This window comes from Musca domestica, unplaced genomic scaffold (genome assembly GCF_030504385.1).
Source record: "Musca domestica strain aabys unplaced genomic scaffold, Musca_domestica.polishedcontigs.V.1.1 3, whole genome shotgun sequence".
NCBI lineage: Eukaryota > Metazoa > Arthropoda > Insecta > Diptera > Muscidae > Musca > Musca domestica.
In genome coordinates this window covers 16442089-16468196 of record NW_026712299.1, presented here as the reverse complement: position 1 = coordinate 16468196, position 26108 = coordinate 16442089, and the positions used below count along the sequence as shown (strand labels likewise).

Here is a 26108-nt window from a genome sequence, read left to right as displayed (position 1 = left end):
TATGTTTATGGTAGCATCAGTATTAGTGGTGGTGGCCATAACAGCCATATAGCCAATTTCCATTGGTGCTGTTATTTTTTTTGGAAAACAAACAAAAAAGAGATCAACATCTGACAGCAACAATACCACAAATGTTGGGGTTGTTGTTGCCTCCAGAGTAGCATAACGTAACATTGGGAGCCATCCTCAATGAAAACGCCAAGAAGAAAGAAAGCAAGAAAGTCTATTGACAGTGTGTGTGTGTGTGTCGAAAAAAAGAAACAACCAAAACAAAACACGACGTCTGGCGTTGTGCTCCAGCCGTCAACTAACATTGATGAAAAAGTTTTCCAGCTGTTGAACAGCTGAAGTAGCAGTTTTTTGGATTTTGAAAGCTAAAAATATTTCCAAACGAAATGTTATCAAAACAAAATTGTGTTATAGTAAAATTTGTGTAGATAATTTTTCATTACAATGCCCATTAGGTGAAAGCAAATTTGATAATTACTCAATTAGTTTTAATAATTCGAAATTAAATTTCAACAAAATATTACAAAAAAATTATCAATTAATTGCTATATTAAAATTAATGTTACCTTCAGTTAAATTGCAATAATCGGAAGGGGAAGGCACCATGCCATGAGCTATATAATCAAAAAAAAAAAAAAAAAATAAAGATAAAAAGCTCGTTATTAGAGACGGCGGCCTTCAGCTGGTCTATAGAGACGGCAGCCTTCAGCTGGTCTATAGGGACTCGGCCTTCAGCACTCGTCTACATAGACTCGGCCTACAGAACTCGTCTATAGGGACTCGGCTTTCAGCTCACGTCTATAGGGACTCGGCTTTTAGCTCACGTCTATAGGGACTCGGCTTTCAGCTCACGTCTATAGAGACTCGGCCTTCAGCACTCGTCTATAGAGACTCGGCCTTCAGAACTCGTCTATAGAGACTCAGCCTTCAGCTCACGTCTATAGAGACTCGGCCTTCAGCTCACGTCTATAGAGACTCGGCCTTCAGTTCGTCTATAGAGGCTCCGCCTTCAGCTCGTCTATAGAGGCTCCGCCTTCAGCTCGTCCATAGAGACTCCGCCTTCAGCTCGTCTATAGCTCGTCCTTCAGCTCGTCTATAGAGACTCCGCCTTCAGCTCGTCTATAGAGACTCCGCCTTCAGCTCGTCTATAGAGACTCCGCCTTCAGCTCGTCTATAGAGACTCCGCCTTCAGCTCGTCTATAGAGACTCCGCCTTCAGATCGTCTATAGAGACTCCGCCTTCAGATCGTCTATAGAGACTCCGCCTTCAGATCGTCTATAGAGACTCCGCCTTCAGATCGTCTATAGAGACTCCGCCTTCAGATCGTCTATAGAGACTCCGCCTTCAGATCGTCTATAGAGACTCCGCCTTCAGATCGTCTATAGAGACTCCGCCTTCAGCTCGTCTATAGAGACTCCGCCTTCAGATCGTCTATAGAGACTCGGCCTTCAGCTCAGGTCTATAGAGCCTCGGCCTTCAGCTCAGGTCTATAGAGACTCGGCCTTCAGCTCACGTCTATAGAGACACTCGGCCTTCAGCTCACGTCTATAGAGACTAGGCCTTCAGCTCACGTCTATAGAGACTCGGCCTTCAGCTCATCTATAGAGACTCCACCTTCAGCTGGTCTATAGAGGCTCCGCCTTCAGCTGGTCTATAGAGGCTCCGAATTCAGCAGGTCTTTAGAGGCTCTGCCTTTAGCTGGTCTATATACCCCCCGACATTTTCCAACGGAATTGTCTGCAAATTCACACAAGGAGTTCATTGTGAGTACTTTATCACCTGGAAGAGAATTGTTTATCTACGTCCACGATAAGGTATAGCCCCCATATAAAGGTACCCCCGATATTCGGTATTTTCTTAAAATCCACACAAGGAGTTCCTTGTGAGAACATTACTCCCTGGAAGAGAATTGTCTATACAGGTTGAGATGAAAAACCGCAACCAACTTCAGACTGCTGTCATTTCTAAGCCACTCGTCCGACACCTGTTAAAATTATTCCAGTGACAGCTCATTATATTGTTTACAAGCGTACAAAAGCACTTTGGTGAGAATTCTGCAGAAAATAAAGTTATTCGTGATGGAATTCAAGCCTGATAGTGTGATTTCTTTATATTTGGCTGGAAATCCACAAGTGGCTATCGTTAGAGTGAATGTGAATAAATCTCTCTCGTACCATCGCTCGTTACCGTGAGTTACTGGTAGCGTAGTCCGACGTCAAGGAAGTTCGCAGTGGCCGAAAAATGACTAGTGAGCTGAACATATCGCAATATTCCATTCTGCAAGTATTGAAAAATAAGCTGGGGGTAAAGCCATTGAAATTCCAAAAAGTGCAGGAACTTAAACCGCAACAGAAAGAAAATGGACTCAAAAGAGCTAAAGAGTTGCTTCGCTTGGCCGAAAGTGGTGAACTGCCGAATTTGATTTTGTCCGATGAGAAAACATTCGTTGTCTAGCAGTTTGTAAACAAACAAAATTATCGTGTTTACTTGCCAAAGAGGTCAGCTGAAAATGTGCACCTTCGGTTGGCCACCAGAACTCAAGCGCCGGCCATGATGATGGTGTGGGCCGCCATAATCGCCGATGGTCGCTATCCGCTCGTTTTAATCGATCGTGGCATCAGAATAAATGCCGAATATTATGGCGAAAATATTCTGGAGGGTGTAGGGTGGGCACTCAAACATTTTGGCCGCAGACCTTGTACATTCCAACAGGACTCAGCACCACCGCAATCAGCGCGAGCCACCCAAGACGAAAATGAGGCACCTCGCTTTAGTTCCAGGGCACAATTGTGTCTGGAGTATTATGGAAAGCAAGGTTGGCACTAAAAAATACCAAAGTGTCGATCACCTGAAGCAAGCGCTTCGCCGGGAATGGGCCAAAATACTGCGGGGCAACATGTGACGGTTTCATTGGTCGTTTGAAGGCCATAATTTGTGTCAAAGGTGACAAATTCGAACAAATCTAAACGTACTCAAAAATTTGATACTATTTCCGACATTTTTTGCTTTCATTCAATAAAATTTAAAAAAATGTAAAAATTATGGCTTTTGACTTTGTTGCAGTTTTTTTTATCTCACCCTGTATAGGTCCACCATATCATATATTCCCTATTGGACGGTTACTACAGCCTATGACACAAATTACTTATGCAGAACCATTTCTTCGTAAAGCCCCCGTATAATGGTTTTCATTTGAGAGACGGATTTTTTTGACGGTTTTTTTTTTGAAAATTTTCAAGTTTCTTCCAAATGGTGGAGGGTATAAAAACGTTGGCCCGGCCGAACTTAGCTTCTTTTTTACTTGTTGTTTTTCTACGTGTACTGCCTTTGAATCCTAAATTATTTTAAGTTTTTCTTTCAATACACATTTTTTGTGCGTTGAAACTTCCATTTGCATTTGCCTAAGTACATAAGTGGTACGTGCACAATATATTAGCACCAGCCTGAGGAAAAAGAAACAAATTGCAAATAAAACACACAAAAACATTGCAAAAGTTCGAAATATATACATCTGCATCGATTGCGGCAACAATCGATGTTCATGTGATAATTGAGAGAAAGTGACGAACTCAGATGTAATGTGAATAATTCCAAAATATATGATCAGAATAGCCTTGGCTCTGAATCCAAATCCGCCTATAAGGTATTTTGATCAGCATAAAATTATATGTCGATTTAGCCATGCCAGTCCATCCATCCTTCCGACTGCCTGTCTCTCCAGCTTCCATGCAAAATAAAGTAGTTTAATAAAATTCTACTCAAATAAGTTTAAGGTCCATAGAATTTTTATACCCTCAGCCATCTGGCTACAGAGGGTATATATCATTCGATACGGTCAAAACGTGCCTAGTCGAAATAACGGTTTTAGACCCTAGGTCTCTTTGGACCAAAATCCGTTTCAGAACATTTGGAGTCGATCTAGCGATGTCCGTCCGTCTGTCTGTCTGTCTGGCTGGCTGGTGCGCACGATAACTCTCGAAGGGACAATCCAATTTGGTCCAAACTTGGTACATCGTAAAATTTTTGTCAAACTTAGATCGAGTTCGGAGATGGGCAATATCGGTCCACTCCTTCTGGTACCTCCCCCGCAAAAGTTCGAAATTTTCAAAAAAAATTATTTTTTGCACAGAAAGAGAAATTATAGTCCGATTTTGCTCCAACTTTGCAAATCCTAATATTTGCATCATTGCTTGGTCTGGTGCGAAAATGGAGAATATCGGTCCACTCTTTCTGGTACCTACCCCACAAAGGGTCAAAACTTTAAATAATCACAACTCTCATAAAATGTGATGTAAGAGTCTGATTGTCTTGAAATTTCACACATCCCAATATTTATATTAACCCAAGACCTGATGTTAAGATGGAATATATCGGTCCACTCCTTCTGGTACCTCCCCCACAAAAGGTCGAAATTTGCAAAAAATATATTTTTTGCACAAAAAGAGAAAGGATAATCCGATTTTGCTCTCACTTTGCAAATCCTAATATTTGCGTCAGTTCTACGTTAGGTCTAAAAATGGACAATATCGGTTCACTCCTTCAAGTACCTCCCCCACAAATGGTCAAAATTTTGAATAATTACAACTCTCATAAAATGTGATGTATGAGTCCGATTGTCTTCAAATGGCGCACATCCCAATATTTATATTAACCCATGCTCTGGTGTTAAGATGAAGTATATCGGTCCACATCTTATGGTACCTCCCCCACAAATGGTCGAAAATTTGAGATATATATTTTCTGCACAGAAAGGAAGCAATAATCTAATTTTGAAAAACATAACGCTCAAAGAAAGCGAAAAAAGGATTCAACTCTTTTCAAATTTCACACATACAAATTATTTTTGCTAACACCAGATCTGTTTTGAAGATGATCCTATATATCTGCGAACACCTTCTGGTACCTCAACCACAAAGAGACACATTATATCATATTTATGTAGGTCCGATACGAAATTGACAATATTGACCCATTCTTTTAAAACCTACTCCATAGAGGGTGAAGAGGGCTGAGGGTATACATCTGTCGGCAAAGCCGACTGATACTTTTTTACTTGTTGATACCGAAAATAGGTCATATTTGTCCACGATTCTCTCTTTAACCAATGGCCTGAATTGTAAAATTTTGAAAAAAAATAAAGGGGAACCGAGTTCAAGACCATCCCTGGCTTTGCCGGTAATGTCCTTGATTGGAACGCTACTTGGCAAACATTAATTCCTACTTTTGTTTCATTTATTGACTTGCGGATTTTATCCAATTTTTTATAATTTCCTAAAATTAGTCCTCATTTCACTTAAACTCCAATTCTTTGTTTATGCCTTATAAAACCTGACCTCTTTTTAATGCCCTGGAAAAAACCTAACATGAATCACCATTTCTCCTTACTCTGGTTTTCTCCGTTTCGAGCGGAGAGAATGGAAAGTGGCCCATTATTGAGAAATTAAGTGTCATATTTCATAAGATTCCATTGAAGGGAATCACTTTCTCGGAATTGAATCATTTGGGTCACGATAATAACTGTTTTGTCAAACTTGACCACATGAACAGGTCCAGGCCAGGCGAATTTAAAAAAAGAACAAAAAAAATCACATTTTAAAATAAAGAAACCCTGCATGCCTGGCATACCTCCCTTCTTGCTTGGAGATGGATTGCCGATTGTTAGTATTTTTTTTTTTTTTGTAAATTTTTTTTTTTAAGCCAATTTTGTTTCTTCTCCTTTAGCACAACGCAAGAATAACAACTTAAAATGTGAAACAACAAAAAGAGGCGCTGGTTTTACAAGTACAGCAGATGCTTGATTTGTTGCAAAATATGCATGCCAAGGAGACGATAATGCTCGCTGCTGCCGGTCGTCGGACGGTGTTCAGTGTTTATCATAATGACGATGCAGATGCAGAAGATGATGATGACGGCAATGGTGACGTTGCCGCTGATGTTGATGTTCCCCAGACCCCTATTTTAGTACACAATGTTGTGCCATATGCCTGGCGGTTGGTGGCATGATTGCTTTTGGCATGCAGTCCCTTCTTAGTCAGTCCACCAGATGGTTAGTTGGTTGCTTGGCAGTTCCTTTCCTTCCATTTGGCATGTAGCCTATAATCATGCTTCGCATGTATTTTGTGGATATACGCACACACTTACACACCAAGAAAACTATTTATACAAGGGTCCTGATAAAATGAACTTAGGACATATTTGGGGTGTTGTTAAGTTGGAAGAGTTTAGCCAACTATTTTATACGGAAGAATCGAAGTTTCGATTACATATGTTTATTAGTTACTCAGATATACAACTCATTTCCCATTACAAAAAGGACAATTTTAATTCCTTTAAAAGGCAATGATATCGCTACTTACCCCAAGAATAATTTCGAAATGACTTGAAATATATTTAGAACGAGAGGTGGAATTATTTTTTCCGAACTTATTTTTAGCTGTCTTTAGGAACATTTTTTCGTTAAGTGTACAGAAAATCCAGTTCCATTTTATTTCCAATGCAATGCCCTGCACCTTTTATATCCATTCGAACAAAAAATAAAAGCACACGCAACAACAAAGAACACACAAATGTGCTACTGTATCTCTACATCATTGTGTCAAACACGAGAATGAGTAAGCTTGTAATGTAAATATTTGTTCCATGATTCCTTTTTTCCGTTTACAGGAAGCAGGCAATGCTTTCTTCTTCTTCTATTTCGCTCAGAGTTGCCTGGCCGCCGCAAAGTGATGATCACCTCTATTCAATACAGGGCATATACAGACGCAGGATTTACAGTGGCGTAGGTATTGAAGGAGACTATTCAAAGAAGGTTGGAGAGGTGAGGGGGAGGGTTGTATTCGCAAAAAAACATGTGGAAGTCGTTCTATCCAGGTATTCTTCCCGTGGAAGGTTTTCTATTTCTATAAGACATATTTCATCAACAGAAGACTTGTGATAAATATCCAGCATATCTGTGGGAGACACTCTATCCGTAGAAGGCCTGTGGAAGACATTATGTCCACCAAAGAACTGTGGAAGGTTTCTACCCACAGAAAACCAGTGTCAGGTATTCCATCCACAGGTGTCCTGTGGAAAGCATTCTATTCACAAGAGCTGTTGAAAGTATTTTTAAAGACCTGTGGTAGGTCTCCTGTCTATAGAAGCCTTGTGACAGGTCTTCCATCTATAAAAGACTAGTGGACGTCTTCCATCTACAAAAAAACCTGCGCAAGGTTCTTTATCTATGGAAGACCTGAGAAAGGTCTCTTATCTTTAGAATACCTGCGGAAGGTCGTCTATATATAGAAGACCTATGGACGGTCTTCGATCTATAGAAGACCTGTGGAAGGTTTTCTCTCTATAGAAGACCTGTGGAAGGTCTTCTATCTATAGAAGACCTGTAGAAGGTCTTCTATCTATAAAAGACCTGTAGAAGATCTTTTATCTAAAGAAGACCTGTGGACGGTCTTTTCTCTATAGAAGACCTGTGGAAAGTCTTCCGTCTATAGAAGACCGGTGGAAGGTCTTCCGTCTATGGAAAACCTGTGGAAGGTCTTCTGTCTATAGATCATCTGTGGAAGGTCTTCTGTCTATAGAACATCTGTGGAAGGTCTTCCGTCTATAGAAGACCTCTTCTATCTATGGAAGACCTGTAGAAGATCTTTTATCTAAAGAAGACCTGTGGACGGTCTTCTCTCTATAGAAGACCTGTGGAAAGTCTTCCGTCTATAGAAGACCTGTGGAAGGTCTTCCGTCTATGGAAAACCTGTGGAAGGTCTTCTGTCTATAGATCATCTGTGGAAGGTCTTCTGTCTATAGAACATCTGTGGAAGGTCTTCCGTCTATAGAAGACCTCTTCTATCTATGGAAGACCTGTGGAAGGTCTTCTATCTATAGAAGACCTATGGACGGTATTCTATCTATAGAAGACCTGTGGACGATATTCTATCTATAGAAGACCTGTGGAAGGTCTTCCGTCTATAGAAGACCTGTGAAAGGTCTTCTGTCTATAGAACATCTGTGGAGGGTCTTCTGTCTATAGAACATCTGTGGAAGGTCCTCCGTCTATAGAAGACCTCTTCTATCTATAGAAAACCTGTGGAAAGTCTTCTGTCTATAGAACTTCTGTGGAAGGTCTTATGTCTATAGAACATCTGTGGAAGGTCTTCTGTCTATGGAACATCTGTGGAAGGTCTTCTATCTATAGGAGACCTGTGGAAGGTCTTCCGTCTATAGAAGATCTCTTCTATCTATAGATGACCTGTGGAAGGTTTTCTATATATAGAAGACCTATGGAAGGTCTTCTATCTATAGAAGGCCAGTGGAAGGTCTTATATCTATAGAAGACCTGTGGAAAGTCTTCTGTCTATAGAAGACCTGTGGACGGTTTTCTAACAAAAGAAGAACTGTGGAAGGTCTTCTGTCTATAGAAGACCTGTGGACGGTCTTCTATCTAAAGAAGACCTGTGGAAGGTCTTCTATCTAAAGAAGACCTGTGGAAGGTCTTCCGTCTATAGAAGACCTGTGGAGGGTCTTCTATCTAAAGAAGACCTGTGGAAAATCTTCTGTCTATAGAAGACCTTCGGACGGTTTTCTAACTAAAGAAGACCTGTGGAAGGTCTTTTATCTATAGGAGACCCGTGGAAGGTCTTCCGTCTATAGAAGATCTCTTCTATCTATAGAAGACCTGTGGAAGGTCTTCTATCTATAGAAGTCCTGTGGAAGGTCTTCTATCAGTAGAAGACCTGTGGACGGTCTTTTATCTACCAAAGACATGAGACAGGTATTCTATATATGAAAGACTTGTGGAAGGTCTTCTATCTATGGAATACCTGTGTCCGAGAAGGATGGAACGAAGATTTTCTCCCTAAAATCCCCTTAAAAAACGAAAACTAGCCACGCCCATGGAAACTCTTGCTATTATACCCGACTTTACCATTTCACATCTCTAGACTATAAATTAAATGTGTGTGTGTGTATGACTGTGCTGGTGTTGCAGTTATATTTGCAACAACTAAAATGTGCAGAATGCCCAACAAAAAAAGGGAAAGAACTTCAGGAGAAAAAAAACGCACACACACCAACAAAACATTCACTGACGTTTGAATGACAGTTTGAGTTCATTTTTATTGTAGAACGGAGAAAAAAAAAAAAACAAGAACAACAACAAAATATAGGGACTTATTTTATGGCAATGGAGAAGATGATAATGATGTTGGTGTTAGTTGATGATTACCATCATCATCACTTCCATCATCATCATCATCTGGAATCGGGATGATTCATTAAAGAAACTGCAATAAAAGCAGCAAAACACCCTTTTCCACCGAATACAGGGAAGAAGAAACAGACTGTCATCCTAAATGGACCACAGGAACTTAGACGCCTTTGTTGTTTCGGCTCCCATCCACCTTGGCTAAATTGTAAGTGGTATAGGCTACACAAACACACACACGAGGAAAAAGTGCATTAGAATGTTGGATACACGCACTCGCACACAATGGCCGATACTGAGACATCTTTGTTTCAGATGATGGTGGATGGTTGCCTCGTTGGGACACAACAGCAGCAGCAGCAGACTCCTTTGAAATGTGACCTCTTTTTTTGTAAAGAAGAAAAAAAGAGAAACGACAAAAAACGCAACATAAGAAGTTATTTAAATATCATTTACGGGGTGCTCCGGCTGCAGCTGCACTAGATAGAAAATTCCATACAATTTGATTAGAACCTTAATGGAGGGGGGTGGTTGAAAACTCAATTTGAAAGGGAAAATGCATGCAAACATGAATCACTCACCAACAGCAGGTGACATTAATTCCATGTCAATCAATATAAGAGTGGCCAATTGAATTGGGGAATCAATCAAAGGGAGGGGAAATGAATGACATTTGTTCACATACGAAAATAATTTTATTGTAACAATAACAACAAATAAAAAGACCAAGCTAGAACGGGGCTGGAAAGTGTGATTTCTGCCTATTAACGACATACACGAAAACGGGTGTCACAAAGTCGAGATAGCAAAAATATGGACCTAACCAGAGTAGGTAAAAATATGGTTCAATTCGAACTTTTAACTTCCTCCAAAATTAGGAAATTGGGAAATATGATCACAATTGGCCACCGGAATCCAGTTCTTGGGCGCCACGCGAAAAAGTAGATCAACGTCGATTGAAGACTTTAAATATATTATTCATGAGATTAACGAGGATTGAAACTGCACCACGTTTTGATAGATTTATTAGACCAATAAGGTAGACCCAGCCCGATTTTTTCCATTTTATACTCGTCAAGTTTCATCTAATTTGGTTGGAAATTGTGGCAGAAACCTGGGGATCATACTAGTTAATGAACCTGTAGATAATATTTTGTCAAAGAGAGAACTGACCTACTGAGAACCTCAACCTTGTCAAGTTTCAGCTAATTTGGTCCGAAGTTGTGATAGAGACCTTCAAACTACAGAAAATAAGGAGATACCCTTAAATGGGGACTAACCTAAACCTGATCTCAACAGACAGACGGACGAACACGCAGACGTACAGGATGAGATAAAAAAAACTGCAACTAAGTCAAACGCCATTATATTTACATTTTTTTAATTTCATTGAATGAAAGCAAAAATTGTCGGAAACAGCATCAAATTTTAGAATAAGTTTAGATTTGTTCGAATTGGCCACTTTGGCACGAATTATGGCCTTCAAAAGGCCAATGAAACCGTCACAAGCTGCCCGAATGTTGCTCTGCGGTATTTAAATCCATTCCCAGCGAAGCGCTTACTAGAGGTGATCGACACTTTGGTATTTTTAAGTGCCAACCTTGCTTTCCAAAATACTCCAGACACAATAGTCCAACGGTTTGGTATCCGGAGATTTTGTTGGCCATTGTGCGCTGGTATCTCATTTTGTAACCATTCTTGGGTGGCGCTGACGCTGAGTGCGAAGTTGCTGAGTCCTATTAGAATGTGCAAGGTCTGTGGCCATGATGTTTGCGTGCCCAAGAGCGACCATTGGCTTTTAAGGTGGCCAACCGAAGGTGCACATTTTCAGCTGACCTCTTTGGCAAGTAAACACGATCATTTTGTTTGTTTACAAACTGCTGGACTACGAATGTTTTCTCATCGGAAAAAACGAAATTCGGCAGTTCACCACTTTCGGCCAAGCGAAGCAACTCTTTAGCTCTTTTGAGTTTATTTTCTTTCTGTTGCGGTGAAAGTTCTTGCAATTTTTTGAAATTTTAATGGCTTTACCCCGAGGTCATTTTTCAATATTCGCCAAATGGAATATTGCGATGTGTTCAGCTCACGAGCCTTTTTTCGGCCACAGCGACGAGGGGTTCGATCAAGTCGCTTCTTTACTTTTCGAACTATTTCTGCTGATGTTGCTGTTTTCTTTCGTCCACTTCCTTGGTGTCGGGCTACGCTACCAGTATCACGGTAACGAGCGATGGTACGAGACATAAAAGATTTATTCACATTTAAATGCTGGAGTGCTCTAACGACAGCCACTTGTGGTTTTCCAGATAAAAATATAAAGAAAGTATAGATATTCTTGATCAGCATAAATGCTATGTCGATTTAGGGATGTCCGTTCGTCTTCATTAAAGTTGCGCCAAATTTTTATATTTTTCAAATAAAAAAAAAAATTGAAAAGGATGCATTCGGTCACATTTTTCACTGTTTTCATTGTATAATGGAGGAACGCATAAAAATGTCGTTAAAAATAGAAAGAAGAGCAAACAAGTAAAAAAGCAGTAAGTTTGGATGGGCCGAACTTTGAATACCCTCCACCATTTGGAACGAATTAGAAAATTTTCAAAAAAATAAAATCCATTAAAAATTCTTTTAAAATCTTTAAAATATCTAATATAGGAAGGTGCCGATATATGGGGGGATATACGATATTGTGGACCTATAAAGTCAAATCTATGTCTGCGTGTAAAGTACTCACAAGGAACTCCTTGTGTGGATTTTCAGATAATTCCATTGGAAAAAGTCTCTAAAATCATTAAAATACCGAATATAGGGGAGTACCGTTATATGGGGGATATACGATATTGTGGACCTATATAGACAATTCCGTTTCAGGGGTAAAGTGCTCACAAAGAACTCCGTGTGTGGATTTTCAGACAAATCGATTGGAAAATGTGGCTAAAATCATCAAAATACCGAATATCTCGGGGTACCGTTATATGGGAGCTATACGATATCGTTAACCTATATAGAGAATTCTCTGTCGGGAGGTAAAGTGCTCACAAAGAACCCCTTGTGACCATTCCGTTGAAAAAAAATGGCTAAAAACATCAAAATACCGAATATGAGGGATATACGATATCGTGGACCGATATAGCCCATCTTCGAACTTAACCTGCCTGCAGACAAAAGATAGATCTGTGCAAAATTTTAGCTTCCTATCTTAATTCGTTTAGACTGTAGCGTGAATACAACAGACGGACAGACGGACGGACAGGCCTAAATCTTCTTAGAATTTTACGCTGATCAAGAATATATATACTTTGTTGGGTCTAAAATGATTATTTCGATGAGTTACAAACGGAATGACCCTCCATACTTTTTTTGGTGTAGGGTATAAAAATTTCCTAGCTACTAAAGGTACATCCCATGCTCATATTTGTAGTAAATTTTTGGGAAAATCAAGTTGATGTTGCGAAATGTTAAAAATTTACCCAACAGTTTTGAATCACAAACAAGAATAAACCACAATCCAGTAGACCAGTAAAACACATTTCATTGTCTAAAAAAACTGGTAATACATATTCTAGCATGGTAATTAAATGTCAAATGTTCTTTTAAATTTAAATTCTTGTTTTGAAAGACAAAATCTTTACTATGGTCTAAAATATTTCACACGTCCATTGCCTAGGTTTTAAATTCTAGGTTATTTAATTGAGGCTGTAGTTAATCTTAACTAGAGAATAAAACATAAATACATATATACAGACATGTTGGGTGGGAAATTAAGAAAATGTTGGGTGGACAGAAAAGAAAATTTGCAAAACTCGTTACCAATATAACACGAAGCTATTTCGTTAGCTTCAGTTTTACACTGATCTCTGTTCTAAAACCTGCAAGACTCTAATAGTTTTGCAATTTTCAAAATTGTTTGCTTTATGAATTTGAGTTTGAGTTTTTCAAATTTGTGGCAGACTAACATAACGATACAGATTATAAAGTCTATGGGTTATATTTATGGTTCTGCAAATAATGATTGCTTGATTGACATTTCACATACATGTCATTAGGTATTCTCTACTGGAAGGTAGTCTGTAAATGTCTTTGATAGAGAAAACCTTTCAAATATACCATAAAGAGAAGACCTTTTAAATGTTATGTTATCTATGTTTTCCTAACAAATGGCACAAAGAAATTCTGTAGACAGAAGACCATTTCAATTTTTTTTTAAATCATCTCAATCTTTAAATAACTATTTGTAAGTAAAATAACTTTCAAGTCAGTGTCGCCAGAACTTGATTTTCTAGGTAGCTATCGATTATTTTTATTGGGTATCCAGATCGTTTACCCCCACTTATTGTCTACTTTTGTATGTCCTCCAAAACTAAATATGTAACTCCTCTGTTTGTAACTCCTCGAAATAGGCATTTTAGACCCAAGAAAGTATAATGTTACAGGATAAAATCTAATATTGATTTAGGCATGTTCGTCCTACTATTTATCTGCCTGTCTGTGAAAATCACTCCAGCTCTCTAAAAATAGGTGTATGAAATTTTATTGAAATATATATTAGGTCCGAAGAATTTTTTGGTCCACGATATTTTATAGCCCCCTTATAACGGTAAGACCAGATTTAAGGTATTTTTGGGATTTTAGTCATATTCTTAAACCGGCAGTTTGAGTTCCCGCGACAGAAAACATCCTAGTTAAAAACTGGTAATCTTTCTCAAAGTTGGTATTTTCAATTCGAAATAGGCAATTATCTATCCAGGTTTACGTTTTCGTTTTGATAACATTTACACGAAGATATTTTTAAATGTAAACGAGAGGGACTTTCAAAAGACTAGATAAAATAAATTCGGCGACAATCCTCCAGCATAAAAATACCGTCAGCTAAAGTGGGTATGTATCATTTGATAAGTACAAACGGTTTTAGACCCTAGGTCTCTTTGGAGTCGATCCGTCCGTCTGTCTTCCTGGCTGGTGCTGAAGAGCGTATAGGATTTTGTAGAAATTTGCTACATCGTGATATCGGTCCACTCCTTCTTTTACCTCCCCCACAGAAGGTCAACATTTTCATAGAAAACAAGTAAAAAAGCTGTAAGTTCGACCGGGCCGAACTTTTAATACCCTCCACCATTTGGTACAAATTTGGCAATTTCCAAAAAATAAAATCCGTTAAAAATTCTTTTAAAATCTTAAGAATACCGAGTGCTTATACGATGACGTGGGCCTGCATAGGCATATTTTGTCATAAGTTGTTACAATAATTTAAATGTGAAACTTGAAGAAAAATCTGTTTATAATGTAGTTAAAATCATTAAAATACCGAATATGGGGGGGGGGGGGGGGGTACCGTTATATGGGGGCTATTCGAAAACGTGGACCTGCACAGACAATTTTCTGGCATGGGCTGAAGTATCCATTACGAACTTCACATGCGAAATTTGAAACAATAAATAATGTCCCTAAAATCATCAAAATACCGAATATCGGGGGGTATATGGGGCTATATGAAGATGTGAACCTGCACAGAAAATTTTCTGTCTTAAGCCGTAGTATCCATTACGAACTTCAAATACCAAATTTGGAACGATTTCGCTAAATAATGTCGCTTAAATCATCAAAATACCGAAAATCGGGGGGTACCCTTATATGGGGGCTATACGAAGACGTGGACCTACATGGCTCATTTTTTGACTTAGGATTTAGTATCCATTACAAACTTCGAATACCAAATTTGAAACGATTCCGGTAAACAATGTCGCTAAAATCATTAAAATCCCGAATATCGGGGGGTACCGTTATATGGGGACTATATTAAGACGTGGATCTACATGGCTCATTTTTTGACTTACGATGTAGTATCCATTACGAACTTCAAATGCCAAATTTGAAACAATTCCGATGAATAATGTCGCTAAAATCATCAAAATACCGAATATCGGGAGGTACCATTATATGGGGGCTATATGATAACTTGGACCTACATGGCCCATTTTCGAACTTAACCTGCCTACTGGCAAAATATACATGTGTGCAAAATTTTAGCCTTCTATCTCAATTCGTTCGAAAGATAGCGTGATTACAACAGACGGACAGACAGACAGACGGACGGACATGGCTAAATCGTCTTAGAATTTTACGCTGATCAAGAATATATATACTTTGTTGGGTCTGACATGAGTATTTCGAGGAGTTACAAACGGAATGACAAAATGAATATACCCTCCATAGTATGGTGGAGGGTATAAAAATTTACGTCATAGGAAGAGAACGGATAATCTCATTTTGTTCAAACATTGCAAATCGTGATATTTGCATCAGTGCTAGGTGCGGAAATGGAAAATATCGGTCCACTTCATCAAGTACCTCCCCACAAATGGGTAAAATTTTGAATAATTATAACTTTTATAAAATGTAATATAAGAGTTCGATTATCTTCAAATTACACACATCACAATATTTTTATTGACCCAAGGTCTGGTGTGAAGATGGAATATTTTGGAAGGTAGTTTGGAAGGTACAAGAAGGAATCTTCCCCACAAACGGTCAAAATTTTGAATAACAAAAACGATTATAAAATCCGACATAAACATCTGATTCTCTTCAAACATCACAATACTTCTGCTAATACAAGATCTGCTGTGAAGATGGGATATATCTTTCCATTTCTTCTGGTACCTACCCCACAAAGGATCACAATTTTGAATATTCATGAAACTCATAAAACATGAAATTATCACCCGATTCCATTTGACTTGGTACATCTCAATATTTTTATCAACACAAGATCTGCTATAAAGGTTGTAGAGATCGGACCAATCCTTCTGATACCTCCCCCACATAGGCTTCAAGATTTTGAAAAACAAAACGTTCAAAGAAAGCAAAATAAGCATTCAACTATCTTCAAATTTCACAAATACAAACACTGTTGCTAACACAAAATCTCTTGTGTTATCAATATATATATATATATATATATATATATATATATATATATATATATATATATATATATATATATATATATATATATATATATATATATATATATATATATATATCTGGGAACCACTTCTGTTACCTCACCCACAAAGTGTCACAATTTTCAATTCTTTTGTTTGTCAGAACTTGCGAAATAAGTCAGCGACTCTTTACAAATTGATATATCTAAATATTTCTCTTAACCAGACTTCGGATATGAATATGTAATTTATCGAAATTTATGATTTAGCATAAAATTGGATATAAATGTTCGATTTCCTTCAAATTTTGCACAGTCTAATATATCTGTATTAGATGAAGTATGAAATTGGAATACTTTGGTCCGCTATATCTGTTATCTCACCCATATTTTCACATTTTCCAAAAATGTGCACATAGGAAAAATTTGTAAAGAAAGTAGTCGATATAGTCTAAATCTGTCACGTTGCAATATTTATATCAGTCTTAGGTCAGATTCGAATGTTGCCCAACTGTTTCGAAAGGGTCAACATTTTGAATAGTCATAACTTAAGGCTGGAGATATACATCTATCGGCAAAACCGACTGATACTCTTATACTTGTTTTGGTATAATTTCGTCTAGATGTGACTTTCAGCTTTAAAAATTTTGACAAAATTTTGATTTTTGGTCGGAAAAATTTTTGTTTTTGGATAAAATCATATTTTAAATATTTTGCGAACATCTCCATAGTTGGCTTTCATTTTGATTCTAAGCCTAACTCCATGCAAATTTTCGTGAGGGTCGGATAATAACTGTGACCTGTAAAGTTGATGGCAAACAGGCAAGAAAGCTGTAAGTTCGGCCGGGCCGATACCCTCCACCGTTTGGAACGAAAAAAAAAAATGTGTCATAGGCTGTAGAATCCATTACGAACTTCAAATACCAAATTTGAAACTATTTCGGTGAATAATGTCGCTAAAATAATCAAAATACCGAATATCGGGAGGTACCGTTATATGGGGGGACGAAGACCTGCACAGACAATTTTCTGTCAAAGGCTGCAGTATCCATTATGAACTTCAAATACCAAATTTGAAATATTTCCGGTGAATAATGTCGTTTAAATCGAAATTTGGGAGGTACTATTATATGGGGGCTATACCAAAACGTGGATCTACATGACCCATTTTTAATACCAAAAGTCCTGCAGACATAATATACATTTGAGTTAAATTTTATCAACCTACTTAATTTCGTTCGGAAGCTAGAGTGGTTTCCACCGACGTATACATGGACATCCCTAATTCGACATTGAATGTTATGCAGATCAAGAATATATATGTATGGTCTAAAATGTATATTTTGAGGTGCTACAAACGGAATGACAAACTTATTATACCCTCCATACTATGGTGGAGGGTATAAAAAGGGAATAGCTCTAGTTTAGTAAAAACTCACAGATTTATTTGACATTTTTTCCAGAAAAGTATTTTTTTCTTAGAGGACTGACCCGGATAGCCGAACATTTGACCAAAGTCCTGGACCTCCTGAGCCGATATGGACAATCATATCAATGTCTATACAACAACTGGTCACACGGTTGGTTATATAAAACGGTTCCGAAGTTGTATCAAAATTATTGATTTTTTTGGACCCGGATTTTTTAAAAAATCCACCAAAAGTCAAAAAAGTCCAATTTTTGGAGTCCATAAAATGCATGCTAATTTATATTCGAAACTATAGCCTTTCCAAAATACTACAATATGTATTATTATCTTTCTTGAATCCGGAGATATGGGTCCTTGAACCGGGACGAGTATAAAAGACATTATTTCGCGTTGACCGAGTCCGGGTATTTGTGTCCGTCCCCAAAAAAAAAAAAAAAAAAAAAAAAAAAAAAAAAAAATACTTTCCCGGAATCAGGGATGCAAATATCTACCTCTGGAAACAATTTCTGAGAAATCCGAGTGATTTTACTAAGCTAGAGTTCAGTCCAAAAAAGATGACAACTCGGCCCTAGTGGAGTACCCGTCTTTAAACCTTTTCCAGCTGATGGAGGTCCCACCGTAATTACACTTAGGAGAAAGATAAACTATAATATAAAACAAAACGGTGACTTACCTTCATTGACATGGCCACTCTTTGGTAGCGTTTCAGTTGTTGTTGTCGCCGCTGGAAAATTATTCATTTTTGCACTCATAGAAACAGAAACGGCACTGGACGAACACCACTGGACAAGAAAAACAAAACAAAAGCAGTCACCTTTCAGCGGGTACGGAGAACGACTGCACTATGGGCGCTTACACACACGGGGAGATTAAAACAGGTTCAAAAATGTGCAGCGTAATAAAAAAACAACAACATAAGCGTTGTGAACAAAAACCCGATTAAGACAATAAAAAGAGTTATTTGTTGTTGCTGTTGTTCAAGTACGAACAGCTCTGCTCGTTGATCGTTTTGTTTGTTGCAAATTCACAAGAATCAGGCTGTTGATGTTGAGGTCTTAGAGCCGGACGGACGTATCACTTAGGGTGAGAGATAGAGTGCGGTATGTGACTCAAGGACGACAAAAAACGAAAATGCAGCTGTCGTCGTAGGTCTCGTTCGCTGATGGAATTCGGTGTTCTGGTGTTGGTGTTGTTGTTGATTTTAAGAATGACGCTGATAACCTGCGGAGTTTGTCATCAAACTAGTGGTGCTGTCTCGTAGAGGTCGTGGTTTTCTTTTTGGTTGCTCTCGAAATTTGGCACTCTGAGATTTGTGTTGTTGTCGCTCTTAGTGCTCGCCAAACCTGTATTTATGTTGTTTGTTTTGATTTTTGCTGACAAAATCAAATATCGAATATCTTTTGTTGTGGTTCTTTTTTCTGGGTTCTGTTTTGATTCTCTTGTTTAGTTTTCGGGGAGCGGTAGATTTTTTTTTGAGATTTACTTTTGAAAACAATACTTGTTGAGGTAAAAAATGTACCGTAATCTTTGACCAAAATTGTTGTATGTTTGTTCCTTGAACCTTTTTTTTCTTCTCAATTATGGTTTGTGGTCGGTTGGTTCGGATGCCAGTACAACTTTTGTATGTGGCTAAGCCGGAGAGCTCAATTATCTGTATCTGTGAGAATGTGTAATGTTGTGAATGTAGTTGGTTAGGTTGGCTGGCTGGCTGGTTGGGTTGTTTGGTTAACAGGCCGGTTGGGCAAGAAGGATAAATGAGGTAGGGGTCGGGCCCAAAGAAAAATATGTATCAGCTATTCCGCTGCCCTGATGAATGTCGTTTGTCGTGTATCTTTTTTTCTCAAAGTTGTCAAAGGTATTTCATCAACATTTTTCAGCTGCAGCAGGAGAACTAAATTATTTTGTGTCGCTTAAAAAAGGGGAAGTCTACACTTGAAGTGCCGGGCTTATAATTGTAATTTCATGCCCTCTTGTTGTAAAAACATGCAAACATTTGTTCTAAAATCCTCAGCGAATTGGTGGTTCGGCAGTTCCAAATGGCCTTTCGAAATTTTTGCTGCTACTGTTTTTTTGTGTTCTTGTGGGTTTGCTCATGAACAATTATGGCCGTCTACGGATGAGATATTGATTGGGTATTCCATACAGGCTGGCTGGCTGGCTGCTGGCCTTTTATGCTTCATTTATCAAGCGTATACAAAAAATTATGCTGCGTTCCGGTGATTTTCACTTCCATCCCTTAGTTAATTTTGTTTCAATTTTTAAAATTTCTTCTTTGCACTTTAAAGGAAAATCAATACACAAATTATCACTTATTAATATATTCTAACACTTAATTTTCTGCCAAAAATTTTCACTTTTTACTTTTTTCTTTTTCAAATTTCCATCGAAAATTCTACCAACACTTTCTTATTGAAAACAATTTTTCTTTTCTTATTCTTTTCAATATTTCATTTCAATTTGTGCCGTCCCGTAACAAGAAAAACGCAAAACGCATTATCGTAACACCGTACCGTTCCGTTATTACTGCTCGTCTAATTGAAATTTTATTTCTCCGCTCACGTTCGCATGCTTTCGCTGCTCATTGAAAACAAAATCGGCATTTGAGCTAAGACCGAAATTTGCCGCTGCAACAAGAAAAGTATCTGTGTATGCATGTTTTCTTATTTCTACCAACACGAATGGGTGTGTTGGTATGCGTGTAAAAGAGAGAGGGAGAGAGCTAGCGGATACCATACACAAATGTATCTCTCAGATACATTTTATTCTGTAAACATGAATCTCAATGTTAGTGTTGTCAATTTGGCGGAGGAAAAATCGCAAAAAAATATTTTTTCCGGGAATATCTCTGTAAAGAAAGATTGACAGTTGTGTTGCGTTTTTCTATACCTAATTTTATTTGTACAGGTCGAGATGAAAAAACTACAACCAACTACAACCTGCTGTAATTCCAAGCCATTCGTCCGACAGCTGTTAAAATTATTCCAGTGACAGTTCATTATATTGTTTACAAGCGCACTAAAGCTTTTTGGTGAGAATTTTCCAGAAAAAAGTTATTCGTGATGGAATTCAAGCGTGATAGTGTGATTTCTTTATATGTGGCTGGAAAATCACAAGTGACTATCGTTAGAGACTCCAGCATTTAAATGTAAATAAATCTTTTGTGTCTCGTACCATCGCGCGTTACCGTGATACTGATAGCGTAGCCCGACGAAGGAAGTGGAGTGGAAGAAAACAGAAACTACAGCAGAAATGGTTCGAAAAGTAAAGAAGCGACTTGATCGAAAATCGCGTCGCAGGTGCCGAAAAATGGCTCGTGAGCTGAACATATCGCAATATTTAGTTCGGCAAATATTGAAAAATGAGCTTGGAGTAAAGTCATTGAAATCCCAAAAGTGCAAGAACTTACACCGCAACAGAAAGAAAATAGACTCAAACGAGTTAAAGAGTGGCTTCGCTTGGCCGAAAGTGGTTAACTACCGAATGTGGTTTTCTCCGATGAGAAAATATTCGTTGTCCAGCAGTTTGTAAACAAACAAATGTGGGCCTTCGGTTGGCCACCAGAAATCAAACGCCGGCCATGGTGATGGTGTAGGCCGCCATAAGAACTGATGGTCGCTCTCCGCTCGTTTTAATCGACCGTGGTATCAGAATAAATGCCGAATATAATCGCAAAAATATTCTGGAGGGTATATTAATGTTTTGGGGACGCAAAACATTTTGGCCGCAGACCTTGTACATTCCAACAGGACTCAGCGCTATTGCATTCAGCAAGAGCCACCCAAGAATGATTGCAAAATGAGGTTCCTCGCTTCATTTCCAGGGCACGATGGCAACCAAAATCTCCGGATACCATCCGTTGGATTATGGTGTCTGGAGTATTTTAGAAAGCACGGTTGGAACTAAAAAATATGAAAGTTTCGATCACCTCAAGCAAGCGCTTCGCCGGGAATGGACCAGAATACCGCAGAGAATCATTCGGGGAGCGTGTGATGGTTTCATTGGCCGTTTGAAGGCCCTAATTCGTGTCAAAGGTGACCAAATCAAACAAATCTAAACTTATTCTAAAATTTGAAGCAATTTCCGACATATTTTGATTTTGTTTAATAAAATTAAAAAAAAATAAATAAAAATTATGGCGTTTGAATTTGTTGCAGTGTTTTTTTTCTCGCCCTGTATATGTTTCATCCTGTTTGGGCTTTTAAGGCCCTAACATGCGTAATATGCACTTTACAACAATGATATTTGATACCGGAAATAAGATACAACTCGAAAATTCCTCTGCCAAATTTTATCGAGATCGATTCAGATTTTTACATACCTTCGTCATACATCTTCATCCGTATTTACGGTTATTGTCCACCATATATGTAATTTCAGCCCAAATTGTTTAGATTTTTTTATATTCAACCGAATTTTTCCATTGGGTGAAACTCGGTCTGGTATATCTATTGCTCTAATTAATATTGGCCTTTGAAAATTTTTGAGATTCATGGGACATCAAATAAAGGAATTGGCTTAAGTTTACATTATCACTATTCCTGTTGAAATAATTGTCTATAATGAAAAATTCAATTTAGTTTTTAGCGCCTGGTCGTTAATGTGGTATTTATTTTCGGTCTAACCTTATAAATCCTATCTTTCAGCAAAGAGCAAAAATAAAATATCTTTTAAATGACATATTTATTAATAATAATAGTAATTCGAATTTACAGAAAGAAATGAAAAACATTACATTATATTTTTCCATTTAAATTGAGGCCCTCTGCTGTAAAAACGCTAAATTGACATTATTATCTATATTTGATGCAAATTTATCTCATTTTTCTCTCCCTAAGAGTCAGAGAGAGAGGAATATAAACAGTGACAACAAAACCTAACAAAACCAGAAATGCGTTGCCTGTTTCCAGGGATTTCCATATTAAATTTATTGGGATTTTGTTATAAATTGTGTAGGGAAATCCCCACAACCCACAATTCACGCAATTATGCCGATCCTCTTCAACTTCAGGTAAATGTTTGTGGCTACAAGCGTTTGTAACATTAATTAGGTGAAATTTCCATGACTTTTCCCTAGAAAAATTACCAATAGGATTTTCGATAGCTAATTTATTCAATATGTAATATATTTTAAATCTTGGCATACAAATAAGAAAATTACCTTTTTTTCATAAATACGAGGGCCAAGCCATTGCTAGGGGAGAAAATCTTAATTGCATAGATATTGAGATTTAAATTTTGTGAAAGTCCATAATTGGAAACATAATTGTTTAGTCCAATATGAGTATAAACCAGTTTTAAATAGTAGAATTAAAAAAAACTGTTGTAATACTGGGATTGCCAAAAAACAGCATTTATTTGCGTATAAGACAGTTTTTTTTTTTTTGAAAAATCGAAGGTCAAACGATTATAACATGTTTATTTATGAAATAATCCTGCAACAACTGTTTTAGAAATATTAATACACTGTTTCGATCAAATCCATTTCAGGACACTTGGAGTCGATCTAGGGGGTCCGTCTGTCTGGCTAGTGCGCACAATAACTCTCGAAGGGAGTATCCGATTTGGTCCAAACTTAATGCATCGTAATATTATTGTCAAACTTAGATCGAATTCGGAGATGGACAACATCGCTTAACTCCTTTTGGTACCTCGCCCACAAAAAGTCAAAATTTTCAAAAAAAAAAAAAAAAAAAAAAAAAAAAACAAGTAAATGAAATAATTTACCTCATACAAAGAGAAAGCCGCAACAGATTTTGTTCAAACTTGGCAAAACCTAATATTTATCCCCTTTAGATAGGGTTAAAGAGGGTATATATCTTTTGATAAGGCCAAAACGTGACTCATTGAAATAATGGGTTTAGACGCTAGGTCTCTTTGGGCCATGTCCGTTTCAGGACATTTGGAATCGACCTAGCGATGTGATATTATTGTCAAACTTAGATTGTGTTCAGAGATGGCCAATATCGGTCCACTCCTTCTGGTACCTTCCCGCAAAATCGAAAACGTGACTCATCGAAATAATGGTTTTAGACCCTAGGCCTCTTTGGATCATATACTTTTAAGGACATTTAGAGTCGATCTAGCAATGTAATATTATTGTCAAATTTAGGTCGTGCTCTGGATGAAAAATATCGGTCCACTCCATCTTGTATCTCCCCCACAAAATGTCAAATATTTCAAAGAAAATAATTTACTGCACAGAAAGAGAAAGGATACACCGATTTTGCTCCAACGTTACAAATAATAATATTCGCGTCAGTGTTAGGTCAGGTGCGAAAAATGGACAATATCGGTCCACTTCATCAAGTACCTCCCCTACAAAGGGTCAAAATTTTGAATAATTATAACTCTTATAAAATGTGATGCTGGTGTCCGATTGTCTTCAAATTACACACATCACAGTATTTTTATTAACCCAAGATCTGGTGTGAAGTTGGGATATATCGGTCCACTGCTTCTGGTATCTCCCCCACAAAGGGTATTTTAAATATTCAAGAAGCACGATATTAACATCCGACTTCATTCAGACTTGGCACATCTCAATATTACCATAAACGCAGGACTTGTTAATAAGATGGTACAGATCGGACCATTTCTTTTGATACCTCCCCCACAGAGGGTCAAAGTTTTGAATAAAAAAAAAAAAACGATTATAAAATTCGAAATGCATCCGGTTCTCTTTAAATTACACACATCACAATATTTTTATGAACCCAAGGTCTGGTGTGAAAATAGGATATATCGTTCTACCTTCCCACATAGGGTTCATGATTTTTGAAAAAGAAAACGCTCAAAGAACGTGAAATAAGCATCCAACTCTCTTCCAATTTTCGACATCCAAATTTATTTGCTGACACAAGATCTATTGTGAGGATGATATATATCTGGCAACCCCTACTGGTACCTTGCCCACTAAGGGTTACAATTTTTAATACTTATATCTGTCATAACTTGCGAAAGCAGTCGGCGATTATTTCTTTAAATTTTGTACATCTCAATACTTTTATCAGTATTAGAGGAAATTAATACATCGGTCCACTATATCTGCAACATCAAGAATATTTCAGCATTTTACAAAAATTATCAAATATTTCAAATGCAGGAAGTACTTGATATAGTCCAAATCTGGCATGTTGTAATATTCAAAAATATTTGGGAAATATTGGCACATTCCTTGGGTACCAACCCAACAACAACATTTAAATAATCGTAACGCAAAATCGGCTGATCATTTCTAACTTGTTATTACTCTTATATTATATATATTATATTACTTATTACTCTGTCTGTTGCCCGTCTTAAATCTGGCTTGACTTGATTTTGCTTAAAATGCTGCTAACCTAACAAGATAGCAAAAAATTGTCCATATAAATAACGTTTTGAAACACATTTTAGGTGATGCCAAGTTTTATTGGGGGGAGTATTACAGACATACACCAGTATATCATAGTCTACAGTACAAAATGTAGATGTCGCTTTGTCAACCATCAACCTATAAATGATCTAAGGCTAATTAAAATATTAAGATGTACTAAGTTTGGACGAACTCCTATCCTCTTTTTGGCTTTCTTTAAAAATATAGATCTTTTATGGGGTAGTACATGAATAAGTGGAGTCCAATTTTTCACCTGACCTAAGTTTTATCGAAATATTAAGATCGAGTGCCCTCTCTTCTCTCAAAATGAGATGTTGATGTTTCTATTTATTTATATTTATTCTTGAGGTTTGGGGGAGGTAGCAGAAAGAGTGGACCGATATATCTGATTTGTACACTCCACACCACAAAATAATAAAAGGTGCAATGTTTGAAAATAAATCGACAGTAATCTCAAGTATTACGAGAGTTCTTATTGAAAATGTTACCTTTTGTGGGAAGCTTCTTGAAGCAGTAGTAGTGATCATTCTACAGCATGTTATAGTCAGATTTAAAATTGCTTACATTGAACAATTAGATAAAGAACGATTCACAGAAAAGTACTAAAGGACAAGTTATTCAGTCGAAGTCCAGCCAAAAAAATTCAGATTTAAATTCGCCTAGGCTCATCTCAACTTGAGTGTTCAAAAATGGAGGATTGTGCTGATTGCCGATGAATCTAAGTTCAATTTAAAGAGTTCAGAATGGCATAAACATATACGTAGACTAAATTTCTAACGTTTAAATCCTAAATATTGCAAAGGCACTGTAAAACATGGAGGCGGCAGCATAATGGCTTGGGACAAGGAATTGGACTGATAAATAAAATTGACAGAATTCTGGATCGTTTTATGTATCGTGATATATTGAAAGACATGGTGCCATCTTATGCTGAGGAGCTTGAAAGTCTATTATTTTAATCGGTTAAAACCACCCACTAAAATGGTTTCGAAAGGCATAACTGTTTATGAGCGGAATTATATACTTATAGAACTAGAATCATTACAACAAATCATAAATAATCATTAAACAAATTAAACAATTTCGATGAATAATGTCGGCAAAATACCGAATACTGAAAGTTACCGTTATAAGGGGGCTATTCGAAGACGTGGACCTGCAT

The 26108-nt window shown here is 37.5% G+C and overlaps 1 protein-coding gene across 5 annotated transcripts in view; it reads right to left on the bottom strand.

Moving 5' to 3' along the window:
* Positions 1-20179, bottom strand: part of LOC101893188 (putative mediator of RNA polymerase II transcription subunit 26) — a 91544-nt gene extending 71365 nt beyond the window's left edge. For 4 of the 5 annotated variants that reach the window (XM_059124562.1, XM_059124563.1, XM_020035432.2 and 1 more), the window contains exon 1: positions 18245-20179. In XM_059124562.1, the coding sequence (XP_058980545.1) occupies positions 18245-18323 (79 nt within the window). In that variant the 5' untranslated portion in view covers positions 18324-20179. The remainder of the gene's footprint in view (positions 1-18244) is intronic. The other variant, XM_011292665.3, reaches the window with a different exon arrangement.
* Positions 20180-26108: the final 5929 nt, after the last annotated feature.